This window comes from Puntigrus tetrazona, chromosome 11 (genome assembly GCF_018831695.1).
Source record: "Puntigrus tetrazona isolate hp1 chromosome 11, ASM1883169v1, whole genome shotgun sequence".
Lineage (NCBI taxonomy): Eukaryota > Metazoa > Chordata > Actinopteri > Cypriniformes > Cyprinidae > Puntigrus > Puntigrus tetrazona.
This window is the reverse complement of record NC_056709.1, coordinates 15,936,980-15,954,797: the sequence shown is the minus strand read 5'-3', so window position 1 is coordinate 15,954,797 and position 17,818 is coordinate 15,936,980. Positions and strand designations below refer to the sequence as shown.

At 37.7% G+C, this 17,818-nt stretch overlaps 2 protein-coding genes across 7 annotated transcripts in view; one reads left to right on the top strand and one right to left on the bottom strand.

Moving 5' to 3' along the window:
• The window catches only part of nlgn1 (neuroligin 1), a 217,895-nt gene that overhangs the window by 163,982 nt on the left and 36,095 nt on the right, over positions 1-17,818 (bottom strand). For 2 of the 6 annotated variants that reach the window (XM_043252836.1, XM_043252838.1), the window contains exon 1: positions 10,311-10,818. The exons of 1 other annotated variant lie outside the window; for it this stretch is intronic. The gene's annotated coding sequence lies outside the window, so the exon portion shown is untranslated. Of the gene's footprint in view, positions 1-10,310; positions 10,819-17,818 lie in introns of those variants that run through there. 3 more of the 6 variants (XM_043252840.1, XM_043252841.1, XM_043252839.1) reach the window with 2 other exon arrangements.
• Positions 5,208-17,818, top strand: part of LOC122353772 (spermatogenesis-associated protein 16-like) — a 107,430-nt gene continuing 94,819 nt past the window's right edge. The window contains exon 1 of the mRNA XM_043251651.1: positions 5,208-5,361. Coding sequence (XP_043107586.1) covers positions 5,208-5,361 — 154 coding nt within the window. The remainder of the gene's footprint in view (positions 5,362-17,818) is intronic.

Genomic DNA, 17,818 nt, shown 5'->3' with positions numbered 1-17,818 from the left:
TCTATTCGTCAAAGAATCCTGAAAAAAACATCAGTTTCCACAAAAGTATAAAGCAACTGTTTTAGCACCGGTAATGGCAAGAAATGAGCACCAAATCTTATTAAGAAAGAAAACTTTTATTTTAAACTGTAATATTAATTCTCAATATTTCTGTTTTCACTGTTTTGGATAAAAAAAATAATAATACCAGCCCACGTAACCCAAACTAGCTTTTACCCTCCAAAACAAACCCAACCTTAAAACTTTTTTTTTTTTTTTACTACTTATTTCGTGATTTAAACGTACAGTAACTGCCGGTTTATACGGCATGCAAAAATGCACAAATCTACCTTCCCCCGAAGGTTCTCAACAACTTTCTTATTCTCAACTTCCAACATACTGGCCTCTGTGGATAATGGAGTGCAGATCAAAGCGGAAAACAAATGGCTGATTATTTTAGCGAATGCCGTCAGACCTGGTGAACACAGGCCAGAACAGTGAGTTACTGCAGCAGTCGGTCAAATCTGCGGCCATTTCATCAGCGTTTGCTTAGGGCCCGCACAAGCTCACACTCACCTTAATGATCTCATCTCAACTGCAATAAGACTTTGGGAGAAATTTATAGGCCAAAGTTTATATGATTATGTGTGAATGTGCTTAGCTTGCAGGTCAGGACGGTGGTAGAGGCGAGTTTGGGGAATCTAAGGTCTGATTAAGAAGACCCTGGGTTTATTAGATCTGCTATCAAAGACTCATTAAAAATTACTCATCATTCGCTTGACGGAGTGATCCATCATATCATCAGTCCAGTCACTAACGCCGCTCACACATCACAGGAAAGTGGTACAATAAAGTGACAGTTGACATCAGTTATTTTTTCAACACTTGCTTGCTAGATAAATGGCATCTTAAATAGGCAACAACAAATTAGCAAAGCTTAAAGGAGTAATTATTTCAACCATGGCAATTCTATCATTATTCGCTCAACCATTCGCTGCAAAACCAAACGCTTATTTTAACCAAGCGACTAATTTTCAGACTGTCTATTCAATTACCTTTTTTTTTTTTTTTTTTTCTCACTTCACTTGTTCAAGCTTCTATTTCAAAGAGAAATACCTCCACTTCAAGCTGTTATTTTAAATATTCAAACAATATTTTGTCTAAAGCTAAAGGGATAATTCTTTCAAAAATTAGACTTCTGTTGTCATTTACTCGCCCTCAGGAAACTGTCAAAAAATATATTTTGGAGAATGTTAGTGATCAATCGCTTGTGGTATCACGAGTTTTCTTTGAACTGACCAAAAAACAAAACTTATTTCTCAAAATATCTTCTCCTATGCCCCACTAAAGAAAGTAAGTCACAGAGATTTGATATTACATATTATGAATTATGACAGAGCTTTAATGTGCTGTTGAAGTACTTTTAGATATTCACACAATCTTATGGCTTGAGATAGCTAACCAAAAATGCATTTTGAAGAATGCTATCAGCCAATCGTTTTTGGTTACCACTAACAACCATTTTATAGACAGAAAAAAAGAGACATTTCTGAAAATATATTTTTATGTTCCACCAAAGTTATGCATATGTTTGCAATGACATAAGTTCAATATTTCTGAATTTTCATTTTAGAAATGAACCCAAACTTAGGGCTATCTAAAGTCGTTTCATTTCTTCTGCATGATGCAAAAGAAGATATTTTTGAAGATACTTCAGAAAGTGAGGTTTGCCAATATATATGTGTGTGTGTGTGTGTGTGTGTGTGTGTGTGAATCAAATGACATGACAAGTGGAGACTAAATAATGAATTTTACCATTTCTGATGACACTGTGCATAAAAGAAATGCACATTAAGGTAACACGCATGGAGAACTTGTCCATCTCCCGAGACTGCAGAAAGCCGCATGGCGAAGACGTGATGACAGTAAGCAGATGCCTCTGTGAAACGAGTAGAAATGAGAGTGGAAGACTAATTCTGGCGAGCAGAACTCCTTGTCCTCATATAACAACATGCAAGCAGCCGTCAATTGAACCGGAAAACAAAAAGAAAGCAAGACGTAGACTACTGCATCTTACCGATGCGTTCAGTGATGCCTTGAGCCACAGCAATATCTTCAAATGCACATATGTAAATGCGCGTGCCAAAGCTCTCACAAAAACATACACAATTATGCAATGGAACTCATTTCCAGCACCTGCGAGAGCGAAATGCTTACAGAAATGCTGAGGTGTATGACCACCACTGGGCCTTTGCATTATTCATCACAAAGGTACAGCTAGAGGAATATCTGCACGGCCAACACAAATATACCCACTCACTTCTTCACATATACAAACATGCATACGCATCCCCTCTAGCGGTCATATATATAGACAGGAAGCAGGCTTTGATGTCATTCAGGCAGTTCTGAACAAGAGTTTTGCTTGAGTATAGGAAAGTTCTGGGCATAGCTGGTGCTGGTGATCACTGCCAGGTGCCTTCAAGGTAGTAATAGTGATTCAGCTTGCTGTGATACCATGCTGCTTTGTGGCAAAATACTGTTGTGACAGCGAAGGCTGTAGTTGCGTTCCAAAAACTACGCAAACTAAAAAGATGGTAGGAAATGGCTTGGTTGACAGCACGGATTGATCGCATGGGCTTAGAACAAATGTAATCCGTTCAACTGCATCCGCTTCATCTGCATAAAAGAACTCAAAAAATGCTTTGCTTGCATAGATTTTGGAATAAACTACGGAGAAGTGGGTCTTATTTCTTACTTGGATTAAATTTTCACAGCCATTCAAATGTTTTACGTTTTATTTTATTTTTTTTTTTTTAGAGGAACCTCTCATGATCACCAAGGCTGCATTTATTTAAAAAAAAAATACAGTAATACTCCAGTTTTCAGAAGTCGTTCCAATATGCTTATTTGTTGCTTAAAGATAAATTTTTAATAAATGTTGAAAACAGTTTTGCTGATTAATATGTTAGGGGAAACATTGAAACCTTGATTTTCAGGATTATTTGATGAATAGAAAGTTCAGTAAAACAGTATTGATTTGAGACAGATTTCTTTAATGTCGCTTTTGATGAATTCAGTGTATTTTTGATTAATATAATTTCATGTTTTTATAACTTACTGCCCCCTAAACGTTTAAAAGGTAGTGTAATTATATTATATATAGATAAAATTTAACCGTTACATTTGAACTAACTGTTCACGATTTAGAATTTTTGCTAGAAAAATATATGCAAAAATGTATTTAATGTGTTAACATCTCTGTCAGTAGTATCACAACATACACATATACATCTTTTAAAGCAACAGAAAAGACCTATTACGCAAATTTTGTTTATGCCTCACAAGTTCCACGCAAAAACTATGTTTAGGCACTACGCCAGGTGTGCAGATATTAATGATATTCACCAGACTGCCATTTTGTGATATCTATGATTTGAGTTCTCCAGTTAACAACAGTAATGTGTGAAAACCAAAAAAGCTTTATCAACAGCGAGAGCCCTCTGTTCGGTGGTGTCTCTGAGCAAGCGGCTCCTCCCACATGCACATTTGCAAGGGCATCAGGATCACGAATCTGAATGCTGCATGTGTGGGATTAACATTGGAAATATGCAGATCACATTACATTTCCTTTAATGCTAGCAGATGACCTGCTTTCCCAGCTACAGTAACAAGTCCAGGAAAAGCCTCCCCGTGCAGTACGCAACCGGTCGAGTAGGTGTGTGTAGAAAATTCAATTACACTTGTTATTATCAGCGTCATAATTGGCGATTTATTAGCAAGGCATTGAAATTACAAAGCCTGTAAACATGAAAAGAAACACGGATGTTCTTCGTACGAGGAATGTCGAATGCAGGCTTTTGAAGACGAATCTGCGAAGCACAGAGCGCTTGACAGATTTAGCCTGATCATTGCGTGTGGGACACTTACATCTTCATCCCACAGAAATGTCACATTAGCCTCTGGTCAATGAGCGTGCAGAGCATGTGGCAAAGACAAACATCAAGAATCTTTCCGTTTTCAAGGCACGTACTTGAACCCAATCCGTGATTTAAAGAAAGAAAAGAACGACGATCTTCATCAATGGGTCCATGGGGAAGCTTTAAAATCCATGGAATCTTTCCATTAAAAAAAAGTTTCACACATTAGACAGAGCTAAAATAGACGCGTGTGCCATCCTCTCTAGTGCAAACTGATTGTTTGTTTTGACATATTGGATATTAATAAAAATCAGTTATTGTTGTATCATTAAACCCTATTGATTATTGTGATTCGAAAAAACTCAAGACAAATACTGCTCAGCGATAAGCGAAGTTAGTAACAGTCTCGCACAGAGTAGGTTTCGCTTCGTGTGAAAACGTGATGGGAGGCAGACTACTGAGTGAAATTATATGAAAAGATGTAATGGGAAAACGATAGCGTTTGCTTTTTTGTTTAATTTGGTTTTTATCTTCCCACCATGTAATGCATAACAAAGCAGTGTTTACAAGGGTAGCTTTCAGCCACTTTCAGTTTTAAAAAAGTACGCTAACTCTCAAATGAAATTAAGCTGGAGAGCCCTGCATAGAGGAACCATTCTGAAGTTCCCTAAACAACCTTTTTCTCTTAGTATAAGAAAATTTGAATATTCTAAAGAAAAAAAATATTATTATATTATATTCTGTTCTTTACTGGCATCTTTGGTTCTATGAGGAACCTTAAATATGCATGGAAACATTCTATAGGACAAAAGGTTATTTAGAGAGGATAAAACCTATTTTCATGTTCTTCACTTTAAAATGTTTTTTTTTTTGTGTGTGTGAATAAACTTAATTCCTGGAGGGTCACAGCTCCGCCCAGAGAAGATCTTAATTTTGTCCAATGGATGGTCTCCGTAAATATTAAACGTTTTCCATGGAATCACGGCGGCAATAGAGCCTTTATTTTTAAGACTGAAAGATTTTTTCTTCTTTTTTTTTCAAGAACTCATCACCAAAAGGTTTTTTTTAGGTGAACCAAATCTGTACTTCTCTTGTATCGCTGGGAAAACCCTTTTTTGGAACCTTTACTTCTAAGAGTGTCGAACAATTACTAATAACACATGCAGCATTTGTGCAAAAGTAGCTTTCGTAAAACGTTTGTTCTCGAATTTGGCCAGCAATTGTCAGCCCATATTAAATCTTTTGTCTGAAGTGAGTGTGAAGAGTAGACAGGTGTCCAAGAGTAAACACCGGCTTCAGCTGGCAGAGATGGAGGGAGGGCTGGAGGAGAGGGAGAGGACACACGGCTGCCTACCAATCACACCTTTAGAACGACAAGGCGCCCATCGATCCACACCGTCCTCACACTCCACTGCCAATGGAGAGGTGGGAAGTGGAATTTTGACTGCTATAACGACAGGGGGTGGGAGCCAATTGCTTCCCAGAACTGTGTTCTTCTCCAGAACAAACGCACCAGTCCATTTAGACAGTTTAACTTTGTCTGGCACTTTTCTAAGCTCCGAACACTCTGTGCTTGACTTCCACTGTCTTTAAGAGAATGTCTTCCCACAGAGAGAAAAAAAAAGGCAGTGATCCTAAGGGATCATAGAAATGGCGGCCAGTTTGCACACAAACAGATGGAGAAAGGTCAAAGCTCTCGGACAGCGCAGAGCTAACCACTGGAGAACAGAAGAACACTTCAGCCATGATGAAAGCTGCATTTTCAATGCATCAAACCAAGTGTGTTCTGAAAAGGGAATCAGAGAGAGAGAGAGAGAGAGAGAGACATGGCTAACTATCTGCTATTTTAAAAAAAAAAAAGCCTGTAGGAGGAGAACATTGCTAATGGACCTTTCCAAGATCTTGGTGGTTTTTGAGAGTCTGAAAGATGTAGTTGTTTCTTTATGAACAAAATAATGGCCATTAAAGAGATGTCCTTTAGAGATTTTCCAATGTCATTCTTCAAAACACGATTTAAGATCTTTTTAAGAAAATAAGAGATTCAAGAAAATCTAACCTTACTGGATCTCGCCTAATGCACAAGAACCAATGAGGATCATTCTCGCGTGTCACACAAGCATATTTAAGCTTCCTTTAGCATATCTGATGTGTCCATGTTAAGCATTTGTTTTGATCAAATGGATTAAACCACTTTATTCATTCTAGTTACTTTAATAACCTTTTGTAAACTTCTAACTTTCTTTTAAATCATTTAACTCTTGGTTACACCGTCTTTTAAATGGAAAGACAGAAATTTCTCTGGTTTCATTAAAAATATCTTTTCAAAAACAAGCAAAGATGGGTTTTGAACGCAACATGAAGGGGAGTAAACATTTTTAAAAGGTTCCCACAAGTAATAGAGTTAAATCTCTATTTTCCATCCAAATGTGTCCAATAATAAGAGAATGAGATAAAATAAGCAATGATTAGCTGGTCATGTGATCTTTTCGGATCTTCTACTGTTTCATTAAATATGTGTTTTGAAGATAAATGAAAGTCTTGTAGTTTTCAAACGAAATGAGGATGAGAAATTAATGACAGAGTTAAAATTTTTGTGTGATTATTATATTGCTCTTACTCTTAGCCTTCAACGTTACGACCGTAGAAAACGCTGTTTGAAACAATCACACAGCTGTTTTTAACAAATTAATTGAACCAATGTGCAATAAACAATCGCAAATTTATACCTCTAAAAAAAACAAAGGTAAGATGAACCGTATTGTTTACTGAATTGCGGCGATGCGTCAAGACGTAACGAAAGGTGAACAGGCTGTAGTGGGCCTAATGCCTTCCTCATCAAATGCACGGCAAATCCCGAACGTGACAGCACGGATATGTGAAACACACAGCACTGCGTATTCTTCAAAGGGCAACCATTGTCGTTTCCCTCCAGCTTGCTGCGAACAGCGATGTCAGCTATGCCTAAATGATTACAGCAAAATAATCGTTTTCTTGCAGCAGAAAAAAAAAAAACAAAACAAGCAAGAGACAGTCAAACAAAGGCATTCGTCTGCACAATAAAGCAGAGTAAAGAGACAACGGGTGCCATGCTCCACTCAGGATGTATGCAGGGAGACAAATCACATTGCCTTAATCACATTTAATGGTCCACGATCAGTGAATTAATATTCCAAGCGCGCCAATGTGGTTGAGAGTTCAGCAGAATTTGGAAGCATCTGAGACACATCATTGAGGAATAAGATGGTCTGAACTGCTGGAATGTGCACTCAAACACTTTAACAACCTACTCGAAAGGTGCATTAAGTAGTTTTTAATAATAGTATTTATATTTAAGTTTTGACGAGGTAATAGAAAAACTATATTACGTGCATATTTTTATGCTTCGTGTCCAATCACATGAGAGCTACTGAGACAAAAAGAGCAGTATTAAGCTGACCTAAACAGACCAAAAATCAGTCTTAAACATATAATTATTCATATTTAGTCAAATAAACTGTATGTACAACACACCTGTTTAATTGTATAAGAAAATTATACAATTATGTATTGCATTACGCAATTTATGACTAAGAGATATTACATCATTGCTTAACATTTGTAGCAATTTGGCATTTACAATTAATATTTACAAATATTAATAATATATTTTATGTAGAACGATTGTTTAGAATCAGAGTGAGCCTTCATCTCATGTGACTGTGCTGTATATTCTTTAAACAAACGTATGCGGTAAATACTGTTCACTTCTTTAGGTGTATTTTTTTCAGTGCACCTTTAAATCGAAAGAACAAAAACTTATCAAAAAAAACAGGCAGTGTGACCAGATAACGTCATCATATACGACATTATCTGCCATATACAATCTTGCTTCATGTATTTTTATAGAGCGAGAGCGTTCTCACAATGGTGGTGGCTTCTGTCCAAACAACTAGGCATACAACAGTAATTACGACATTCTCTACAAAGAAGCTACTCAGTCTCAGGTGATTATAAACCTCAGAGGGAAATCACAGCGTTATAATAGAAGACCTTTAATATGCATCTGTAGATACATAATGTATACCTTAGGAAAATCTAACGGGTAATTCACACGCTCATCACAACTCAACCAACACAAGTTAGCTATGGCGAAATGCAGAAATATTATGGAGACATCCACTCAGAATCCACACACACACACACACACATCATTTTCTTTCCCCTTTCAAACAGTGACGTACGCTCTGCCTGCTGATTATGAAGCGATCCTCATATCATATAATGAAGAGCGTCAATGAAGGCAGAACAAAGCCCTGGTAATTAATCACCATGTAACCGACAAAGGTTTAATGTCAACTCAGTAAATGGAAAGACTTTCCAACCAATCACAGAGTAAACTTTAGGGTGACACCATTAAGCATCCTGACAGCAAGTAAGCTTAAACAACGTAACAAAAACCTTTGCCATCTTTACCCTGCAATAGTTGCACATCTGAATATACTGTATACACGCCATTTGGGAAGGGTTGTGTGCAAACTGGATTGACACAGAAAATGTTTATTTCATCACTTGAGATTCATCATAAATATAAATTCCGCATATAAAAATGCTGCCTTAATAAACTATATGTACATGTTGTAATATAAAAGCTTGGTTATGATAAGTCTGCACTCATGCTGCCTTTCATTTACCCATAATCAAAGCCGCCTCAGAGCCACATATTTCAGTCAGACTTATATTGAGTCTTTATACGGAATTTGGAACAAAAGTATAAGGGGAAAAGATTCTTTGAGGATGGCGGAGAACATAAAACGTGCTCGTGTGAAGACACAAATGGGCCTTGGAGGCGGCTGTCTTCATTTATCAGACGCCATGAAGCAACATTAGCAGGAAGAGTCAAAGCCTCCATTATTTATGGACTGGCTCCCTCCCCTGTACACATTTGGTACCTGGTCTTCAGGCAGACAGGAGAAACTATAGCCTCAACAACACGGTTAGTTTTTTTTTATGAAATTACTATACGGATTACAATTAGATTACATTATTTTAAAGCGTTATTTCACCACATGCGAATCGGTAAACGACGCGCGTTTACTTCAAGACGCTTCAGCTGAACCGAACAACCAACCAAAACGCCCCGACACCTGACAAGTTTAACGTGAAGTGCTATTCAGGCGGGAAAATACGCCAAATCTCCCGGTTTTGACGCGAGGCTGTCACGAAACAACCTCGGTATCTAACACTGAGGGAACAGTTCGACTAAAGCAAACGCATGCCGTTTTAAACATGTACTCAAACCTCACGCTGATCCCAACTCGTGTCACTTTCTTCCTTGGTACGGAAAAGACGTTTATCCGAACGACAGCCCTCAGTCGCCATTCACTTCCACGACATGCTGAAAAGACGCAATGAAAGTGAATGGCGACCGACTGACATTTTATTCCGCGTTTGACAAAAATAAAGTGAGTGAGTATTTTGGGAGCCACGTCGTGAGGAGAGGGGAGGGTGAATGATTACATATTCTGCTTTTCGGGTGAATTAATATATCCGTTTAAACGAATAAATGATTTAAAAAAGCGCTATTCTGAAACTTAAGCCAAAAAAAAAACGACAGCAGCAAACATCTGAGCGTCGAAAGAGGAGATTTCACCCGACGTTTATACGAATGCAGTCGCGTCGACCGCGGATGGCAAGTTTGCTTGATCATCACGCCGGCGTTTCTATCACTACGCCATGAGATGTGCACAAGTTGCCCACCGAAAGCACCCTTCACTCTCGACCGTCCGGGTATTAATGCAAAATGATGCTGAGGAAAAAAAAAAGCCATTCCATCACTCAGCATGATGTGCACCGAAAGGAGGAAAAAAGCAACGCGAATGTAAGCGGTGCACGCGCACACATGCGTTTCCGCACAAAACCGCGACGTCAAAGCTGTCTCGAGTCAGAGGTTCCTTCAAGACCTCATTATCAGTCAATTAATACGATCTCGACTAATTTGTCGGATTAATTATGATTAAACGAGAATCGCCTCAATTAAAACAGAACGATTCTCGTGCAAGTTGAGGGGCGAGCACATTAGTGCACACTTTAAATACATCTGACTCTTGATGCATCGTTAAGGGTCGCTGATTGTATTAAAGGCTTATTTAAGTTACAGCACGTCGCATCTCTCTGGCGCTCTCGATTTATAGACGCTACGAGGTAACTAGAGGCTGAAAAGATCATTTTCGGTACACTTTCACGTTTAGAGCGATTTCGTTTCAGCTCCCGGAGTCCAGTCAAACGCACAAGTTTACTGCGCTGGCGTCGTATTTCGCTTCTTCTTTCGCATTCGCGTTTACATTTACATAACGAACAAAGCACGACAGTCTCGTTTACAAACAAAACAGCGCAAGAAGCTCGCGAGACGGATAAAACGATCCACATAATTACCATGAAGCTCCGTTTCCAACACTCTTTGCCATTTCCTACATTTCCAGAGCGCGTCTCCCACTAATGACGGCAGGAGGAGGGAAAAATACAATCCAAAACGAAGGAAAAGCTCAAGCAAGAAACATTTGTGACAGCGACATGATTCGGTCCAACTATTTCGCAGAGTAAAACAGCATACGATTTCCCTAATGCAGTTTTAAGACTGGTGTTAATCCACAATCCGTCGTCTCATCAGAAAAAAAACACATCCCGGTGCAGTTCTTTAGGTGTCGCACTGAAGGTAAAAAACTAGAGAGGGGATTTTTTTTTACCCTCGTTCCTCACGAATGTGGGTTCTCGGGTTGATAAAATGCCGATATCTCCACTTGCCGTCAGCACGGAGAGGAACTGAACGCGAGCGCCTCAAAAGTGGAGCAGAGACGCCCCTCGCGGCCGCCGAAGGAACTGCAGCGCTCTTGCTAGGGATATTTTTTAAAGGGACATCGAAAATCTTGCCCAAGCGCGTCTGCTGAAAAACCGTGATGGCAGTTTGGTCTCACAGGTTGTGATTTTCCTCTAAAGTCATATTACTGTCAGGAATGCTGACCGTGAGATGCTCGGGTGAAATATCTATTAAGAGATGATGCTGTCGGATAACTATAGCAGTCGCTACCAATCTCAAACTTTAATATAGCATCTCCATTTTAATCAGCTTGAATTAAAGTTTATTACAAATGTGCTACCTATACGCGAACTGTTAGTCGTTACAAAAACTTGGCATCCATTTGCATGACCATAAATCTAATTATTAGACAGGCACCGAATTATAATTTATTTAGCGTTTTACATAGCGGCCGCACGACTCGGATTTCACCCCTGTAGCTCATTTCTAATTGGTTAAACTGATAGCTTTACAACTTACCGTTACAAAACTCCACGGTCTCCCCTGCTCGCAGGAATGGGATTTTACTAATGGGTCTGTTGGGAATATGTCAGTGTTTCAGCAGACAGTTCTATGTCTATATCGTAATAGACAACTGACCCTCCCTTGCAGCGTAATGAAACCCTATAAGCAAGCACTTACTTTAAAGTCCCCTTGAGAGCCTACTCTAAAAGACTCCATTTCAGCTACGCCTATCTCTCATAAGCCAAACAATCTGGGAAAATAAATAAAATATTACAATTTGTATAATTTTATACTAAAAAATGCGTCAGCGTATCGTAATTTCATTTTCAGAGACCAGATTTCCTCCGTTCATCAGCTTTGCTTGACACGGCTTTCAACTTTGGTTCCGTCTTACGGCGGGGAAACCAAACAAATACTTTTCTAAACCCATGAAAACTTAAAAAGTTCACGCTCGTATCCAATGAAAAATGTTTAGAGTTCCACATTTAATATTCTCTTTCATAGTTTGCGCCGGCAAAACTTTACATTTAATCACTCTAGACCTCTTGGAAAACACACTCGAAACATTTTGTGATGCAATCTGACTACAGTGCAGCTGCTGTACCGAGAAATATTAGAGTCTGTGCGCTCGTGCAGTGGGATCTGTCTCCAGGAAAGACCCCGACCGTCGTCCAAATCGTGTGATTGCAGCGTCACAGCTGGGCAGGTTCCACACATGCCACAGCATGCTCTGAATCGCTTGATGAGAGGCGATGCACTGCACTAATGTCCTCAATATCCCTTTGAGGGAGTTAAATATAAAATTGATGCCGCCGTCATGAACAATTCAGTCCGCCGGTTGAAAAGAGTCTCCCTAGGACCCCAAAGCATTCCAGTGGCTGTAAGCATTTTTAATGGGCAATCTTTTATTTAGCTCCTGATTAGACATCCTTTAAAATATTTCTATTATTATTTTTGGTTTGTTTGTTTTGTTCTGTTACTCTGCCAGAAAGGAATACATTTATTGAGCAAAGAGGCATTAAATTGATCAGAAGTGTCAGGTTTTTTTTTTTTTATATTGGTATATAAATATAAAAAATATATTAGTTTCAACAGAATTAAAAAAAAAAAAAAAAAAAAAAAAATATATGCATGCGCATATATATATATATATATATATATATATATATATATATATATATATATATATATATATATATATGCAGCCTTAAGCCCTCACACGAAGCATGATAACAATATTAAATGTTAAAGAAAAGCAGCATCCACACAACTGTAATGATATATTCAGAATTATTGTCGCATTTTTTTCGGCTGATGAACAATACAAACATTGACATCCAATCAGAATCAATCCTCCTATTTAAAGGGGCATACATGCTTAAACGTATAATGAGCAGCTGGTGTGGACACTATACGGTTGTCGTTATCTTTATAGTTAGTTATCGTGCTTGGTGTGAACGGGTCCTTATGCTCTAAACTATTTTGATATGGCTATTATGAGCATTCATGTATTTAACATTGTTACATACAACAGTACATAATGAAAATAAAGAACTGAGAACATTTAATAGTTTTTTTGTTTGTTTGCTCTTTTTTTTTTAGGGTTTTCTAGTAACGTTTTTGATTAGGCATTACAAATAGACACTCCATAGAGAAACTTAACAGGCTCGGCGAATATTTCAATTTACCGAGACACGCATCAGGAAATAATCCCGGAAAACCTATTTCAAGGGATCCGCTGCCTTATGAAAGAAATGCACCGTATTCTTCGAAATATAACTTTCAGTATCACCATAAAAAGCGTAATGTCGCATCATATCACGAGACAATTCTCTCTCAACATTTCCTTCTTCAATTTTAAATTCACAAAGACCAGAATAGTCATCTCGCTCCGTGTCATTCCGGCTCATATCTTTTCATAAATATGTGTTAATTGACATGTTCAGTTTTCCACTGGAACTAGCCTTTGAATGTGTTTAATGCACTTTTCACATTAATACACTGCAGTCATTAAAAGTGGATCACTGGCTTGACCTCTACCGTGATTCATTCCACCCACTGCAACTAAAAGCTACATTTCAACAGAAGCGCGATGAAAGCTTAGCATTCAGAAAACCATCTCAGCTTCTAATATCTGCTAAGAGCTCCAAACAATGTCAATTACAGCGCTCGCTCTCCGCACTTGTTGAATTCAAACCCACAGACAAAAAGGCCCGATCCACAACTCTCGGTTTAAAGCGCGGAGGCCGTAATGACACGCACTACTGTATCGACCACCACAATTATCGTAGATGATAGCTTTGCGCTAACAGTCCGACCCGTCTTTCAAAAAGACATCTCTACTGGGTTCCAGTACGGCAGCGAGCGCATTAAATGGGCTTGTGACATCTCTCTGCCATTCCTGACACTCGCCCATATGTTGTCTTTGCTTGTCACTCAAAGGCAGCCACCGGCAAGCAAATTGTTCATTTTCCAGGCTTGATGTAGGACAAACGTGCGGCCAGATGTTTAGGGAGACGCAGAGAGGCTTCAGATGAAAGGCTACAGCGTGCGCAGGCATCGCCCCGAGTGGAGTGTGGCATGCCAGACAGACGCTGGTGTAATAACTGATGCGCCTCCGGCGGGCTTTCAGAAGCGGCCCTGCTCCCGGCACCCAGGGGTCACTGCAGAGGCTGCCTCTCTCACTTTCTCTCATCTACTTCTTATTCTTCCCTCTGTGAGTACACTTCCTTACAGCAGGAGGGAGAACAGGGGGGCAGGTTATAAATAACCATCACCACAAATTAATGGGCGCTGTGTAACCGTACCTACTGCTGAGCAAAGACTAATTGCGGTAGCTTACAGGTGGTACTGTGTATCTGCTGTAAGCAGGGTTTTTATAGATTTTTATTATTTAATTTTTACTTGTTTAAATTTTTACTATACCATTGCCATATCTTAATTTTTGAATTAATTTTTATTTAACTCTAGTATTAATGAGAATATTTTGTCATATTTTTGTTGTGTTTTAAGGTTAAAGGAAATTACCAATAACTTAAAGAATGTCCCAGCAGACAATATCAGTACGTTTTTTGAAAGAAATGTCTTATGCTCACCAAGGCTCCACTTATGTTTAAAAAATACATTATTTTCACAATATAAATGTTTTAAATGTTGTAATGCAAAGCTAAATTTTGCTCCAGTCTTCAGTGTCACACAATCCTTTAGAATTAATTGTAATATGCTGATTTTCTGCTAAAGTGTATTTATTAATATGAATGAACATAAAGTTCAAAGAGCCCATAGTTTTAAAACACACACACAAATATATACATATACTCACATATATATACACACACACACACATACATATATATACATACATATATATATATATATATATATATATATATATATATATATATATATATATATATACATATATATATATATATATATATATATATATATATATATATATATATATATATATATATATATATATATATATATATATATATATATATATATATATATATATATATATATATATATATATATATATATATATATATATATATATATATATATATATATATATATACATATATATACATATATATATACACACACACACACACATATATATACATATATATACATATACACACACATATATACACACACACATATATAACAAAGTAAGTCAGAAGTAGAAAAGAAAAGAAGTACTGGGTTCTTGGAGATGGGCTGAAGCTGGCGCTCTCTAATGGGTACAGTGGATGGCAGGCCTGGGGCAAAGGCATGGTGGGTACACAGCCTGGGTGATTAGTGAAAGGGGCAAGTTGTAATCCACCGCTGCATTAATCAAAATGATAATGCTTCCATTTGTGATTACTGCTTGCTTCCAGCACTGCATAAAGCCTGTCCCGTGTGTTTCCAGGGTTGTTTGAGGATGAAGGTGGATGGGGGATGGTAGTCACCTCATATAACTTAATATCCTTCCAAATCCACTTGCTGCATCAACTGCAAAAGACTGAGATCTGTTTTAAAAAGGCAGTTTAATGTGCAGCGATGGAGTCGTATTGAACTTCCCGACTTAAAACCAGCAGATTCGTAGTGCTGAGCGGAAGAAATCTCATCCATTCGAACCTGCCTGTTGTTGTGTCTTTTGTTCTGTTGTCCTCACCCGCCTTTGGCTGAGTTTGCTTTTGCTGCGTGATAAATCACCTTAAAAACTGTTGCCTCTCCGTAAAGCAATGCGCATTCAGCCATGTCAGATTTAAAAAAGAAAATGATAAGACAGAAAGAGGATCTGCCACATTTAACACAGGAAAACGCAGCTCTGGTATCTTATTAAAATGTATGAAACCAATAAGAGACAGGCTGGCAGAGATAGGGTGATCCATAGGCAGCCAAAAGTTGGGACAGCGTTGTTTATTAGCCCTGTAAAGTCAGATAGGAGACCAGAAGCGATCTGTATTTAAACTTGTGCCGAAAGCTAAAGTGGCGCTCCGTATCAGGGCTCGGTGACTGTGATTGTCAGATAAGTAGGTTGTAAAAGAAGTGCAAATGAATCCTGAGCCGAATTTGAGGTTTTCTGGAACGGTTTTCCACTCTGTGCCTTTCACTGTAACTCTGAATGAAACCTGAGAGCATCTCTTTTGTTCAAAAGAATATGGTTAAGAGTCAGACATGTTCCAGCAAAGTGACTCGTATCGATTTCTGCAAAAGTGAGACATCAGATTTGGATCTGATGCCAAGGGGAGTCAGCAGCCTATTGTTTTTGAAGCGGGGGGCAATCATTTGATATCATCAAACTGTAATGAATCTGGGAGAGAAGAGAGTTGGTTCTGATATTAAAAGCATCCTTTGCGACCATAAACGGGTTTCTGAAGCACAGCTCTCAGCCCCCTTGGCTAAACACTAAAACTGAGTCAGCGGCATACTCTGATGATATTCAGTCTTATTTAACTATTATATTGTACACAATATGTCAAAAACCGTACACTACAGTAGGTCACTACAGTACAGTGGTACTACTGTTTCGAAGATTCTTTGACAGAAAATAAAAGCATTTCACAAAAGGTACAGTAAAACCAAGCATTCTGCCACAGCATTATTACATAATAAATTATGAAGCGGCCTCTAATAGCATTGTTGATCACAGTCGTTTGCAATTGTAGGAAGACTCATTCACTACCAAGTTATTTTGGAAAAGCACGGCTCTTTCAGCACACAGAGAGACTTTTTTTTTAATTAAACAAGGCTGGTGGAGAGACCCAGGCAGCAAGGCATATATTGAGCTCCTACTAAATCTTGTTTATGCTGTCACATAGGGGTCAACTGGCTCCTAGCAGGCTCCTGGCACCAGCAAAACAGCACAGTTGGGCTACATCTATCTAGACCTGTCCATGGTGCTGAAATAGCAATACTGATGTGTGTGATATATTCGCAATATTCATATTTTACTTACTGTGATTATGAAATAATGCAATGCTGTGAATTCTGAAGACCTCTTATTTGGTCAGTTGAGATTCTAATTTGAACAGAATTTTGTGGCCTGTATTTTGTTTTTACAGATACTCCATAGTCCACATAGCGATTTGATTTAAGTATAATGAACTACTTCTGATTAATTCATCCAAAATTCCGTGCCATTTAGTGTTAAACTGTACACTTTATTTTGAACAGCAGTACAACTTTTATTTTGAGTGCAATTAATAACAATGAATCATTTGACAGCACTAATTATGAGTTATTAAAATAGTAATTGCTCTGAAACTTTTTTACATATACATATAAAATCAAAATACATTCATTATTATTGTTGTTGTTGTAAAATTACTGAAAAATTAAAGTATTAAAAAAAGTAATCGCTCTAAAATGTATATAACATTTGCACATACATATACATGTGTGTTTTATTATTATCATTTACATATGCTAATATATATAATACACTTATATTATAAATACTTCTACAATATTATATAAAAGTTACAAAACCTTTATTATTTTTAACCTTATTATTAAAAAATTAATTTACTAGTAGTAGTAAATATACAAAAATATACTGAACATTTTATAAAAGTAACATCTCATGTAATGTTATCAAATATAAAAGATCAAACTATGATAGAAAATGTTACTTGCATTACGTAAAGCTACATTTATTCCTTTCAGTTCTTAACATTTTCAGAACATATAGAAATACATTTGTAACTATTACTTCTACTTCCTATCGTTATTATAAAAAAGCATAAAATTTAAATAGTAATTGCCCTAAATATTTTTTTTTTTTCGGTAGATCAAAACTGTCATCATTACAGCAGATGAGAGAAAAACACTGACAAATCAAATTACTGTAACAAAGCTGGTTTAACCGCGGTACACCAAACCTTCTGCAATCACTTCAAGCTGAGTAATTTGATTCATGAATGTATTACTCTCGTCTGGAGTGACATCCAACCTCTCCACATTCACTGCTCAACTCGGCCTACGTGCTCCTGAAATCTGGCACCTGTTATGTTTTGTCATGTTTTCAGAGCTAAATCACCCTGACCCAGTCGTAAGAGTAATGAGTAATAAGAGAGCTTGTTGCACCGGCACCTCTAGATTTCCCTGACCCTGCTAAAGCAGC